This window comes from Jaculus jaculus, chromosome 1 (assembly GCF_020740685.1).
Source record: "Jaculus jaculus isolate mJacJac1 chromosome 1, mJacJac1.mat.Y.cur, whole genome shotgun sequence".
NCBI lineage: Eukaryota > Metazoa > Chordata > Mammalia > Rodentia > Dipodidae > Jaculus > Jaculus jaculus.
In genome coordinates this window covers 334,616,793-334,631,860 of record NC_059102.1, presented here as the reverse complement: position 1 = coordinate 334,631,860, position 15,068 = coordinate 334,616,793, and the positions used below count along the sequence as shown (strand labels likewise).

General features: G+C 43.6%; 1 protein-coding gene across 7 annotated transcripts in view; it reads right to left on the bottom strand.

Moving 5' to 3' along the window:
- Rps6kc1 (ribosomal protein S6 kinase C1) overlaps positions 1-15,068 on the bottom strand; it is a 221,657-nt gene that overhangs the window by 33,364 nt on the left and 173,225 nt on the right. For all 7 annotated transcript variants that reach the window (XM_045156300.1, XM_045156306.1, XM_045156325.1 and 4 more), the window contains 2 exons: positions 5,229-6,791; positions 4,868-4,957 (listed from right to left, as the gene is read on the bottom strand). In XM_045156300.1, coding sequence (XP_045012235.1) covers positions 4,868-4,957; positions 5,229-6,791 — 1,653 coding nt within the window. The remainder of the gene's footprint in view (positions 1-4,867; positions 4,958-5,228; positions 6,792-15,068) is intronic.

Genomic DNA, 15,068 nt, shown 5'->3' with positions numbered 1-15,068 from the left:
TCACTTTCAGCACGGCTCTCCTACGTCCCGACCTGTACCAAAGGTCACGTCACTTTCAGCACGGCTCTCCTACGTCCCGTCCTGTACCGAAGCTCACCTCACTTTCAGCATGGCTCTCCTACGTCCCGTCCTGTACCGAAGCTCACCTCACTTTTAGCATGGCTCTCCTATGTCCCGTCCTGTACTGAAGCTCACGTCACTTTCAGCACGGCTCTCCTACGTCCCGACCTGTACCAAATGTCACAGCACTTTCAAGCCCGCCTCTCCTATGTTTATGTCCTGCACTGATTGTAAACTCTTAGCATAGCTTTTCTGTGTTCACTTTTCGGTGTCAGCTGTGAGCTGGTTCCAAGTGTGAAATTGTCTAACAGAGGAAGCAGAGCTGTCATTTGACATCTGGGAGCGTGGAGATTTGGTTGTGATGAAAAGCATTTTGGACTTCTTCAATTTACACACGTATTCACCTGTAAATTTTCAAGTTTAAGCTACTCAGGGAGAAATACCAATGTAAGTTTCAAGTGTTTAAAACCATAGGCTCATGACAGGGTGGAAAAGTAAAAGTGCAGGATACACAGAATGGCACATGAACTTGTTTAAGGGTAGGACGGAAAACATAAGTGATTATGTCAGCACAATAACTAGCCTTTAAATAATTCCTTCATTTGTGCTAGATTGCATGCTGAACTTTCAACTGTTGTCTTTTATATTTTGTATGGGTAATAGTGTAAGTCTTATTTCTAGCTTCTATTTTATGATGACAGTCAAGATAGCCAAGAAAAATGCTATTAGCAAAACATTAAATACTGTCCTGACCTCTGGCTGGAGAGATATTTAGTGGTTAAGGCACTTGCCTGCAAAGCCAAAGGACCCAGGGTTCACTTCCCCAGGACTCATTTAAGCCAGATGCTCAAGGTGGTGCATGTGTCTGGAGTTCGTTTGCAGCAGGTGGAGGCCCTTGCGCACCCATTCTCCCCTCCCTCCCTCCCTCCCTCCCTCCCTCCCTCCCTCCCTCTTTCTCTCAAATAAATTTTAAAAAATTAAAAAAATATATTGTCCTGACATTCTATTTTATTTTTCCTTCACACTCAAATGTTGTAACAAAAATTCACTCTATGTTACCCAGCACTAAGGCAGCTAACATCCTCTGGCTAGAACCTTCACATGTTGGTGCTTACAGCACCAGAACAACACCCGGCTGCCTGCAGGGAAAAGCGTGAAGCAGAACCACCGGCCTCCCAGTTCTGTTCTCTGATGCTCAAGGTGGACACAGAAGAACCACCTGAGCATCCCCTGGTCAAGTACCTGGCTGCTTCCTGCCACGGAAGCTGGACAGCGCTGCATTCACATTATCTTGCTACACCCATCTCTACTCTGTGGGCCATGTCTGTGCTTTTCTGCTGAACTCCATTCTGCATGACTGTGGTATGAAAGGAATCCATTTGCCATTAATGATGTTTATTTAAAATAAAACCTTGCTAGAGAAACATCCTAGATAATCAAAGGACACAAAATGAACCTGAAAGGAATGTTTTCTATGTTGGAAATGGGGCTGGAGCTGGAAATAGAGGGTCTGCAGCCACAGCCATTTGAGGGCAGTGATGGCTTTTCATAGATGCAGACTGAGGAAGGGCCACAGGTTCTATCTTTTGGTTGCTGGATTTGTTTTAATATAAAATAAGGCAACTGTGTTGAAGCTCTTGTTTTCATTGCAGGAGCTTGTGGCACCCTGGGCTTCTGGGCAGCGTGCGGAGCCGACAGGACTATGACTTTAAAACTGAAGCTCACAAAGCTGACAGAGACTCTTAAATAACAGAAGGTGATCATCTGCATTTCAAAATTTACCTATCTCGCTTTTCCCCTCAATTAGACCAAAACATGTTGATTCCCAGGTTTCTGTGTGTGTGCTTCTGGTTTAAACTTATTTATAGAGCAGAATAATGGCCCCCCTGCTAGTTTGGCATTTGTTCAAGTCTCTGTCCATGTAAACTGAATCTGTTACTGGAAATTTTTCTCAAAATATCTAGGCACACCATCTACAAGATAAAAGGATACAGTGCTGATAGAATGAGGCACAGGGCAGGTGGGTAATGTTTTTTTTTCGGACAAATTATGAGATAAGGACTCCCAGGAGGGAGGAGTGACGGAGAGAGGCTACATGCTGTGTAAACAGAAGTGACCCTTTCTCATCATCTTCTGACAACTTTACTTTCTGACTAAACATGAGAGGTTAGCCATGCTTTAGTTACCTGTACAACAGTTAGAGTTATGAAGTAAGGGGCGAGGGGACGGGGGAGAGGCATTACTTCAATTCCTGGACCTCCTGGGGTGGCTGGGTGTGTTACTGCTGCTCTGAACACCAACTGCTGCTCTCGCCCTCTGAGAAGGTGAAGACCTGCTCACACTTTGGACACACAGTACTACCGCTCAGTTTCCAGAAAAGCAACACGTTACAACTTTTTGCTTCAATTCCCTTAGTATTGCAAAGAAGGAGGGGAGTGCAGACACTTGGCTTCGATTTTAACTCTATAGATTTGAGATCATCCAAGTTACAGTAAGGTGAGCACTGGTCTTCTGTTAAGGCCATTACTGTTTCTACTTAACCTGTTGACATACTTGCTCCAGCTGGGGAGAACTGCCTGTACTGCTCTGCGCATCCCTTAGTGACAGCACAGTGGTGCGCTAAACAGCTTGAGGGGACAATCCTTTTATGCAAACAATTGCAACAAAGCCCGTCCTTAGATAACAGTTTGGTGGTTGTTGTCAAACGCTAGAGAAGGACAACCTGAAAGAGGACAGGGAAGGAAAATCCATTAATGTACACTGCCACCTGCTGGTGAGCTGTAAGAAAGGAGACTTCTGGGGAAAAACAAAGTTAGTACCTGGAAACTCGGTGTGCACCTGTAGATGAACGTGGCATGGCTTTGCCACACCCTATCAAGGCCTCCAGTGCTATGATGCTACAGATACTAAAGTAAGGCTGTGCAAGAGATAAAGTATTCATGTACTCAAATGCCAAAGCACACCTTACAGGTAACCTCTTTTCCATATGGAAGAACAAAAGCAGGAACGAAGGTGCCTGTCACACGTGGCCGCTGGCTTTGTTCTACACCTCACACTGCACTCCACCTTCAGCAGCCAAACCCAAAAGAATGCCCAAATTCAGAGTGAGCCCTAAAGCCTCTGAAGCCATTGTTATTGATAAATGCAGCTATACTGACTGATCCTACAATGTTATTTTGTATAAACTAAAGAGTGGTACTGCAAATTCGAGAACTGGTAGTTATAATAAAGTGAGTGGGCCATAAAAGTGCTTTGCCATCTATGAATGACGTAAGAGCATCACATACCTACTTGAGGAAGATGAGAAATGAACAAGCTCTGTTGTCTCTAGGCTGAATTAAATCAAACAGCACTAATGGGAGAACAGGGAAGGGAAGAAGAGGGTACAAAGGCTCTCATTCATAAACAGTTATTTTTGCAAGGTTTTAAGACACGTTCTTTACAGGTTAAAGCACACTGCCTCTCCTCAACACAGCATATTCTTAGCAGTGCCAGCTGTAATGAGAAACAAGGCTTCGGCCCTACTGGCAAGGGGTGCTTCCTGTGAGGCACAGCTGCATCAAGTGAGCAGCAAAGCAACTGCTAGTGAATAAGCCTTGCACACTGGATTAGGAGTAAACCTTGCATAGTGCACAAGTAAACTTGGCACACTTATGAGTAAACCATGCATAATTTGCTGAGTAAACTTTGCACACTACAAGTAAACCTTGCACACTGTAATGAATAAACTTTGCACACTTACTGTGAGTAAACTGCGCACTGTACAACAACACGCAGATCCTGCCCACACCATCAACCTGAAACTCCTCTGAAGCCAGGGGCCACTGAGTGTAAATTCAAGTCTCCTAAAGAGACTACGTGCTACTCAGAAGGGAGCAAGCTTTGGATTGACATGTGGCAGCATCTGTACTGGTAACTGAAAACAACTCAAATCTTAATTCACAGGCTCAAGCTACCTAAAACTGTCAACAGAAGACTTAATGCCCACAGAAATGCATATCTAGTTTTGAAAAATAAAAATGAGTGGCTGGAGAGATGACTAAGATGTTAAGGCACTTACGTGCAGAGCCTAACAACCTGGGTTCGATTCCTCAGTACCCATGTAAAGCCAGATGCACAAAATGGTGCATGTATTTGGAATTAGTTTGAAGTGACTGGAAGCCTTTGCATTCTCTCCCTCCCTCTCTACTTGCAAATAAGTAAATAAAATATTTTTAAAAAAATAAAATAAAGATGAAACAGTAAGGGCAAAATAACCTGCCATGTCAAATACTTGGCTACATAGGCTATTTTAAATTAGGGAGAATGCTTACTAAAGGTCCTCAGATATAGAAAGAACTTTTAAACGTGTTCCCAATTGCCAAAGTGGCTCAACACTGAAATCACACTGCACTGAAAGAACACGTTTCATCACTTCTAGCTTTGGGAATTCCACCCTTTAGTCAGCTACTTCTCCCACATTATAATCAAAATGATTTCAGCAAAGAAGGGCGGGCACTTTAAGGTTAAACTGAGAGTGCAATGAGTTGTCAGGACATATCAATGCTTTGAACAAGAGTAAGTGTTAATTATGCATGCATGGGCACACAAAGGTACCAAGAGTAACACGGATGAAGTATGATACAGATGTACATGTAGACACACCTTCACATACATTCATCTACGGATCACATGCTGGCTTCATCCCTATTTTTTTGTTTTGAAGGACTGAAGCCAGAACAGACCCTGCACATCGTGAGCTGCTACTTGGATACAGAACGGCAAGCCCAAGCTCTTTCAAGTGGAGCATTTAAGAGATTGCTCTCACCTGGGGCACAGTACATTCTTGCCATGGCGTCACTGTCACAGGAATCTTCAACCTCACTCCACCTGCTAAAATACGTTAGCTGAATGTGTCCTAAAAACAAAACGACAGGAGAAATCAAAACATTTTTCTCTTCCATTTTCTGCAGAAGTGAACTGTAATTACTCCTTTTGTAGCTAAAAACAGTATCATTAAGAATAATGGCATCATTAAGTACTAGAAGCTATTACTGGGGGTGAATTTGCTGCACTGATAATGAAGCTCTAGACAGGAAATGAAGATACTAATTACAAGATAAAACGCCTACTCAGTTAATTGGAAGCAACAGCGAATAAAAAGAAATGCATTTGCAAAAGTTCCTGACCTCTATCATTCAATAAGATGTTGTTTGGGTTCAAATCGCGGCACACAATCCCCTCTCTATGCAAAGCATCAAGGGCTACTACCATCTCAGCTGCCCATCTTTGAATGCAGCCCTCTGGGATGTAAAACCTGGAGCTTAGTGCTAATTTTTTATCAAGGTCCTCAAAAATCTGATGGATTTCCTTGTCTCCTGCTACTGCTAACCCACTTTGTTCCTTCGTCTCAGAGTCTCTCTGGAATAAAGAAGCCGGAGTGCCTCTAGCCAGATCATCCATGTGACCTGTGGGCAGAAGCACTTCCTCCACGTGGGGAGTGTCCATGCTTGTGCCGTGTTCATCAGCCCCTGAGAGCCGACTAGAAATACGGAATAAGCTCTCCCCTGCATCATCTGCTGTTACTGCCGTCCCCATTGCTCCAAGTCCTTGAAACTCAGGACCAGAGCTGCAGAGCAAAGATGTGCCTCCTGAGCCACTATGATCAGCAGCTGCCTGGAATAACACTCCAAGATCCTCCTGCTCATGGCGCCTCTGGATGCCACAGCACTGGGGCGCCAGAGAGTCACTCGGCTCCTCTGGGGCCTGGCATGGTTCAGGGCTCAGCCTGAGGCATAGCACGTCGGGGGCTTCCAACAGTTTACTTTCTATTCTGCCTGCAATGGTCTGTGAAAAGGTGGTGGGTCCCACTGCTGAAGCTTCTTCTGTTGCCTCCAATTCACCAGGTAGATTTACCAGAAGATCAGGCCTGCCTTCTTCAGCACCACCCACATCCTCAAACGCAGCATCTTTAAATGAAATAACTGGGACTGAGTCATCTGAGCCCCTGCTAATGGTGTCCTGAGCTTCAGATTCTCCCTTGCTTTCACTGGTATCAAAACTCCTGCAAGGGCTGTCTCCATCTTCAAGCAGAAAGAATGGCTTCAAAGGCTCTGACTTTAGACTGCACAGCTTTTCTCCCAAATCAAGCCCCAGAAGTTCACTGGCGCTGTCCTTACTGTCTATCCTAAAGAATTCCATGGGACTGTTTTTCGACCGAGTAAGGGAATCAGAGGTTCCTAGACAACGAACTGCTTCTGGGTCATCTCCGGGAAAGAATTTCACTTGTGTGCTAAGGCTGTCACTGTCAGCAGCAAGGGCTATTGGGAAATGCTCAACAACTCCAGGACCAACATCACTCCCTTCAGGCTTCATGAATGGCTCTTCATTCAAGGACCCTGGGTCGATCTTTTCCCGCCCATATTCATTGCATAGTGTTAAATAGCTAGTGGTGCACTCCTCTTCAGAGCTGGAGCCAGAGTCAGGCCATCTTGGAGAGCTGTCTTGGCCTTCATCCTCCTGGTTGCTGTCCTCTTGAGAACTTGAAGTGAGGCTAGTCTTCAAAGGTAGAACTCTGGGCACGCTCCCTCCATCGCTCCCTCTGGATTCAGAACCACTGCCGTCCTGAGGCCCACAAGATGGCTGTGGGGGAGCAACGTTACCAGGTGCGGACTTCTTCATTTCCTTGATGTCAAAGCTTTCTTCAGAACATCTGTTTAGGAATTTACTGATATAGGACCAGAGTTTGCCACCTATGAACAAATACAACAAGAAAAGTTAAGATCTCCAAATTAGCAGTTATTTAAGCCACTGGAAAAAATTAAGTATTATTAATAAAAAGCTAGTCGATTAGATCCATTAATTTCAAATATCCAATGTGGCGCAAGACAAGTATATTTAATAAAATGTGAGGTTATTCTTTAAATTTTATTGCTGTTGATGTGACTATGGTTCCAAGTATATCCCCTCATACAGAGTTTAAAAAAATATTTATTTATTTATTTTCAAGCAGAGAGAGAGAGAGAGAGACAGAATGAGTATGCCATAGCCTCTAGCCATTGGAAACAAACTCCAAATGCATGCACCCACTCCATGCACCTGGCATTACATGGGCACTGGGAAATTGAACCCAGGTTGTCAGGTATTGTAGGCAAGTGCCTTAACAGCTGAGCCACTTCTCCAGCCTCAATTTTTATTTATTTTTAAGAAGGGTCTCACTCTAGTGCAGGCTAACCTGGAATTTACTCGGTAGTCTCAGCATGGCCTTGGACTCATGGCAATCCTATTTCTGCCTCCCAAGTGCTGGGATTAAAGGCATGTGCCACCACGCCAAGCTCTTGATTATTTTTATAACAACAAACTTGTTTCTTTCTCTGAAGGAAATTAGTTTGAACAAGTAAATAGATGAGTATTAGTTAGTCTTGGAAACATGATAATGTTCTATTCTGCTTATGTAATAATTGGTCAATCAGAAATACATGTATTGTTTAAACTGTAAACTGCAGTATGGAGGGGTGAGAATCAAGAGTGTAATTCCAGCCGAGTGCGGTGGCACACACCTTTAATCCCAGCACTTGGGAGGCAGAGGCAGGGGGATCCCCATGAGTTCAAGGCCACCCTGAGACTACGTGGTAAATTCAGCCTGGGTTAGAGTGAAACCCTACCTCAAAAAAAAAAAAAAAAAAATAGTGTAACTCCATTCTGAAAATGCCCAGATCAGAAATGGAGGAGTAATCTGGCATCTGATACATAATTATGTTTCTGTAAGTATCATATTAATAATACTTTTCTACTTGTGCCCCCAACATATGTGATAGGCTTTGCAGGACCAAGTAAAACTATGCAGGAACATTAGCTGGGCAGGCATTAGTGAGGTAAACTATAGCAATTCTAATTTTGTATTCTAATATACACCTATAAAACCAGACCACACTAAAATCAGAAAGCTAAGCAAAAATGACAAATCACTTTTACAATGATCACAAAAATGAACATAAAGTGACAGGGCATATTACAGCACAATGCTGGTTACCTAGTTACTTTGCCATGTTCTTCTTTTGATTTTAACCATCAAACTCAGAGTGAGAGGGCTTTTCCTAATTAGAATCTTAACACCAAAACCACCACAATGGATCACAAACAGTACTGGAAAAAACAGTATGAAAAGAATAGCTTATTAAATTTGAACCAGAAATCTCAAAAACAGTAATGTAGACAACACACTTTGTAAAAGCATAGCTTCCAAAACTGGCATGAGTTAAAAATAATGAATTAAAAGTAATGAGCTAAAACTAACACCACGGGAGGGGGCGGGGATTCAATGGGTAAAGCACCAACTCCACTCCACGAGCGTCGGGCTTGGGTCTGCCCAGAGCGTGCGGAGAAGGCTGGCGCTGTGGCTGGCTCGGCAACGCCGGCACACCTACAGCATGGAGGGCAGAGACTGGACAGTCTTCTGGATGCTTAAATGCAGCAGTAAACAACATACCCTGCTTGGTCACGCAAGGTAGAAAGTGAGGACTGACTTCCAAAGTTGTCCTCTGACCCTCACACACATGCCATGGCATGTGTGCAAACACAGTAAAAATAATTGAAAATAGTAAGTTGCCATATTTGTATGAAGAGTAAAAGTTTTTCAGCTGCTAATGAACACCATACATCAAGAGAAGAGAAGCTAATGGTTTTGCTGGTGTGTGGGCACATGCACGTGTGATGTGCTGTGTGGGCACATGCGTGTGTGAGGTGCTGTGTGGGCACATGCACATGCCTCCCTGTGCAGTGCAGAATGCCAGCTGTCCCACTCCAGAGCTCTTCTGCCCTTTCTTTACATTTGAGAAGTTGCCGGCTCTGTGGGATATACTTATCATCTCTTTAAGTCCCCTGGCCATTCTGCTGACAAGACTGAACCAGCTCCTCTGTCGCACTCCATCACTCTATCTTGTGCCCAATTAACCTTCCATTTTAGCACATATCTTTCCATTCTGTCTACCTGTGGAGTTGCATAAAATTCTACACAAGGATCAGCAAACTACAAACTATGCTGTTTGTTTCGGTCCTCCCCTCCCCTCACGACAGAATCCATTTGAATTAGATTCCGTGCCCTCAACCCCAGAGCCAGGGCTCAGCTTTTCCTCACATTAGGCTTAGCACTAGAAGACTTCCTGCTTGGTGTCTCTGGTATCTGCTTGTCAAAACCGTAACCATCCTTGAAAGTCCTTCAGAGCGCCGTCTTGTATCACCTCTGCACCCCTTCAGCTGATTTAATTCCTACCTTCTTCAAACGCTTTGTGTCATTTTCCCCTCTCATGACACAACATTAATGCTGCTTCTATTACCTCCTTTCCCAAAGTGCAGGGTCTTCATAACTATAGGCAAAAGGCTCCATCTAGCATGTACAACAGGTATTTACTAAGACTTATTAAACTGAGTTTAAAAAGGTAACAAATACCCTTACAAACTTTTTCAAAACCTGTCGGCAAAACAGGTCTATAAGGACTAATTATATTACTGGGAGAGTCATACTTGCTATGTTACAACTAATCTATTGCTTTACTGCAAAACTTTTAGAAAATGCCAAAAAGAATAGGGAAAACAAAAAGAACAAAAACCAGCATGATCCAGAATCTAACAATCAACAATATTAAATGTACTATATTTGTTTTCAAAATTTTATTCACAGTGAACATCCTAATAACTCTAAAATCAAATGTTAACACAGTACAACCACATGATCTCATGATGTAAATATTCCTTACAAGCAGACATTTATGGTGTCTTGAGTCATTTAATGTGAGAGTTAAAATCATGACTATATCTGAATATGCCCCCAGGATCTAACTGACAAATTAAAGTACTTGTTCAAGAAGAATAAACTTTTATTTTATTTTATTTTATTTTATTTTATTTTATTACTTGGGGAGTGGGATTTGGGGGGCAGGGTCTCTTGTAGACAAGACTGGCTTCAAATGTAGCTGAGAGTGATCTTGAACTTCTGATCATCCTGGGTCCATGCCCCAGACGCTGGGTTACAGGTGGGCACCACTGTGCCCAACAACAGCGTAAGTTTGTTTTTCATGGTTTTCACAGGTAATGCTCACCTGTCCTACCAGCATCCGTGTCCACGAGCACAGACAGCACAGTGTCACCTCTGCCAGGTATTAGCAATTATCCATTTTACTAATCAGTTATGGCGTCCTGTGTAATTTTCATTGTTTTCATTACTAGAAAAAATTTCAATGTGGCAGTTGGTGGGCTGGGGAGATGGCTCCACAGATAAAGCACTTACTGTGAAAGCATGAGCACCTGAGTTTGGACCCCTAGGCCCCATGGGAAAAGGCAGAAGCTGTGGAGGACTTCTGTGATCCCAGTAAGCCTATGGTAGAAGGCAGGTAAAGACAGAATTTCCTCGAAGCTCAAAGACAATCTCACCCAGAGAAAAGAGCAGTAAGTGCAACCCTGCCTTAAATCAGGGAGGAAGGTGGGGACATACGCTCAAAAGTTGTCCTCTAATCTCCACACCTATCCACGGCTGACACAGGCCTGCACTCACAGACGTGAGCATGCAAACAACGTCTTACCAACCACAAGGTAAAAGAGAACCAAAGGGAAAACCGTGATGGCTGCAATATCTCTATGGAATCTATTCACAGCTTGAACAAGTACCCTAACACAAACTACAAACTGTCAAAGAGAATAAACTGTATTCGCCTTTTACCATTCTCTGAATTTAATGCTCAATATGGAAATTTAATGCTCAATATGGAAAACAAAATTTTGACCCTATCACATTCTCTCCTCAATTACTAAATCATGAAAATCACAAAAGTTACAAGAACATATAATCCCCCTTCAGCAAAAGCCAGGCATAACATTAATTCTGCAAAGTTAAAGTCAAGCCTAACAAACAAACTGGACACCAACATCAACATTATTACGACAGTTACATTAACCTAAGAAACTTACTGCAAATTACAAAAAAAAAAAAAAAAAAAACAGAAAATACATAAAACATAGATAATTTTAATGCTTCAAGAATATAACAGACACTTTTTGTCTTGTTTGGTTTTTCAAGGTAGAGTCTCACTGTAGCCCAGGCTGACCTGGAGTTCATTATGTAGTTTCAAGCTGGCCTCAAACTCACAGCAAACCACCAACCTCTGCCTCCCAAGTGCTGGGATTAAAGGTGTGTGCCACCATGCCTGGCATTTCTCACTTTTTGAACCAATTAGCACTATGAAATAGTAGTTGGTAAGATTTAAGTCTCCATCTCTAATCAGATTTTTAATTTACTGCTTTTCTATAAGTCTGCACAGTAAATGTGCTATTTTACTTGACCAGTGTCAGAACTTAAATGTAATACATATGATAAGATACTGCTATAGCAATGATGAAATCATCTTTTGACCCAGAAATTCAATTTCTAAACATTTACACTACATATATGCCTAAATAAATAAATGGATGGACGGAAGGACAGATAGATTAAACACACACACACACACTCACAAGCCATATATGTCAAAATCCTACTCAGTGCAAATACCAGTTATAGTTCTAACTTATTTTCTTCCAAGATAGGATCTCACTCTAACCCAGGCTTACCTGGAATTCAATAGGCAGTCCCATGCTGGCCTTGAACTCACAGCAATCCTCCTACCTCTGCCTTCTGAGTACTGGCATTAAAGGCATGAGCCACCACACCCTGCTCAAACACCAGTTATAGAGAAGTAGTTGAATGATAGAAAATGTGTAAAACCACTTTGTATGTACTAAAAACAAAATCACAGCAACATCTGGTATTATATACCAAGCTTCAGATCTATCAACGATTTAATCCTCATGTCTACCCCACTCAGTGGCCAATTACTACCACCCCTATGAAAACTGAGTCATCCCAGGCCCCTCCAAATCTTGCCTGTTAACTGGCTTTGACCTCGTATTTAATAAGCATCTATGTTTTTCCTCTCAGTCTAGTCCTTCCACTACTTACTAAATAGAAGCAGCCCCATTCTTCCAATGATTACAGTAAATGTTCTGGGATCATGGGCGGCAAGATCACATCTGTCAGCTCCACTTTCAAGATGGATTTAGACACACAACAGCAAGAGCATGTGAGCATGCATGTAAGGTCCCACTCTGACAGCCTTCCCTCCCCACCACACTGCTATGACTTGTGTGGGAAGCTCAGTCACCAGTGTGAAGTTGTTTGTTAAGCAGTGGAGGGACCCCTTTAAGAGGGAAGCCTAGTGATGGGTCACTGGATCTCTTGGGAAGGGATCAATGTCTTTCCCATGGGACCCCAAGCTTCCTATATTAGCCTATGATCATCATTTTGTACATAATCTCACCATACTAAAATCATTCACCATGAAGTCCTTAGTAGAATCAAATACTGGAGCCATGGTCTGCAGAGCTAAATTAAGTATACTCTTTATAAAGTACTCAGCCTAAGGTCTTTTGTTACAGTAACACAAAACAGAGTAATATATGCATCTTCTAGGCCAACATCATTTTCACCTCAGTTGCTGTACAACTTCCAAGCTGGTCTCCTGGCTTTACTTTCTGGCTTCCCAGTTTCTATTTTTCACAAAGCAGAGCAATGCCTACACTGTCATCCCAGGGACGGTTCATCTCTTCCACTCAAGTTCTGACCAACAGTCAGGTTGCTTAAGTGGCTTTAGGCCACACAGGTCTGCCGGCCAGACTCCTCACATCTCTGGGCATTCCTCCTCCATTCTGCTCAGCTGCCCTCATCTACCTCTACTTATGCTCCAAAGATTCTCCCAGCTATGGGCTGAGGTGCTGCTTCTCCATTGCCAAGGCATCTCTCCTCACAAAACACATGGCTCCTTCCTTTTAGTCAAGTGCCTTTTCTCAGTGAGGTGACCATCCTACCAGAACTCGTCATCCTGTTCTCAGTGAGGAGAGCATCCTACCAGAACTCGTCATCCTGTTCTTAGTGAGGAGAGCATCCTACCAGAACTCGTCATCCTGTTCTCAGTGAGGAGAGCATCCTACCAGAACTCCCCATCCTTTTCTCAGTGAGCAGAGCATCCTACCAGAATTCCCCATACTTTTCTCAGTGAGGTGACCATCCTACCAGAACTCGTCATCCTGTTCTCAGTGAGGAAAGCATCCTACCAGAACTCGTCATCCTGTTCTCAGTGAGGTGAGCATCCTACCAGAACTCGTCATCCTGTTCTCCGTGAGGAGAGCATCCTACCAGAACTCGTCATCCTGTTCTCCGTGAGGTGAGCATCCTAGCAGAACTCGTCATCCTGTTCTCAGTGAGGTGACCATCCTACCAGAACTCGTCATCCTCACTCAGTGAGGTGAGCATCCTACCAGAACTCCACATCCTTTTCTCAGTGAGGTGAGCATCCTACCAGAACTCGTCATCCTGTTCTCAGTGAGGTGAGCATCCTACCAGAACTCGTCATCCTCACTCAGTGAGGAGAGCATCCTACCAGAACTCGTCATCCTGTTCTCAGTGAGGTGAGCATCCTACCAGAACTCGTCATCCTGTTCTCAGTGAGGAGAGCATCCTACCAGAACTCGTCATCCTGTTCTCCGTGAGGTGAGCATCCTAGCAGAACTCGTCATCCTGTTCTCAGTGAGGTGACCATCCTACCAGAACTCGTCATCCTCACTCAGTGAGGTGAGCATCCTACCAGAACTCCACATCCTTTTCTCAGTGAGGTGAGCATCCTACCAGAACTCGTCATCCTGTTCTCAGTGAGGTGAGCATCCTACCAGAACTCGTCATCCTCACTCAGTGAGGAGAGCATCCTACCAGAACTCGTCATCCTGTTCTCAGTGAGGTGAGCATCCTACCAGAACTCGTCATCCTATTCTCCGTGAGGTGAGCATCCTACCAGAACTCCCCATCCTTTTCTCAGTGAGGTGACCATCCTACCAGAACTCCCCATCCTTTTCTCAGTGAGGTGACCATCCTACCAGAACTCCCCATCCTTTTCTCAGTGAGGTGACCATTCTACTGGAACTCCCCATCCTTTTCTCAGTGAGGTGACCATCCTACCAGAACTCCCCATCCTTTTCTCAGTGAGGTGACCATTCTACTGGAACTCCCTAGTCCCTTCTCCATCCTTGGCAAAATCTGACTCTGTCTGCCAACCCTCCCTTGTATATTGTTCAGTCTATGTCCCCTCTAAAGTATCACGTAAGCTCTATCATGCAGGCAGTATGGTCACTGTATAACAGAGTGCTATCTCTGTCTCAGTGAGAGTCAAGAAATTTCTAAGTGATTGAACTAAAATAGGACATTAAAGGGCTGGATAGTCTAGTGGTTAAAGTGCTTGCCTGTTAAACCTAAGAACCCAGGTTTCCCAGATGCACAGGGTAGTGCATACATCTAGAGTTTATATGCAGTGTCTGGAGGCCCTGACATGCCTATTCATATAAACACTCTCTCTTTATCTGCCTGCCTTCCAATAAGTAAATAAATAAATACTTTTTAAAAATAGGAACTGAATCTAAGTGCCTCAAACATAAATAGTTCTGTAAGCACTAGGAAGCTAGAGCTATTTAATAAACATTAGAGTAACTATTTATACACATGAAAGTGATTCCTTACGACCTGTGCACAATCTTCTCATCCTCAAAGGTGCCACAGTAAGTGTCATAGCTGTACAGAAGGTAACACACAGGTTATGAACAGGTTCACTCCACTGATCAAGCCAAATCTGGAAACTTACCAAAGCCTCCTCTCCCAGAGCTCCAACCCACCACAGGTCTCACTGATATCCCCTTAAGACACAAAGATCCCAAGAGGCCATGCATCATATTCTTCGTGGACTACAATGTTAACCATTCACTGCTGTAGTCTGGCTTTCTCTCACCTACTCATCGCACAACAGTGAGTGACCTTTTTTCAAATACAAATCAGGTCCTATCACTGCTCAAGAAACTAACAGCTCCCCAGTGCACTAGAATGAAAGTCAAAAGCTTGCCTTGCAACACCAGGCTCCTGCCAGCTCCCCACCACCACAGAGGTCTCACCTGTCATGCCC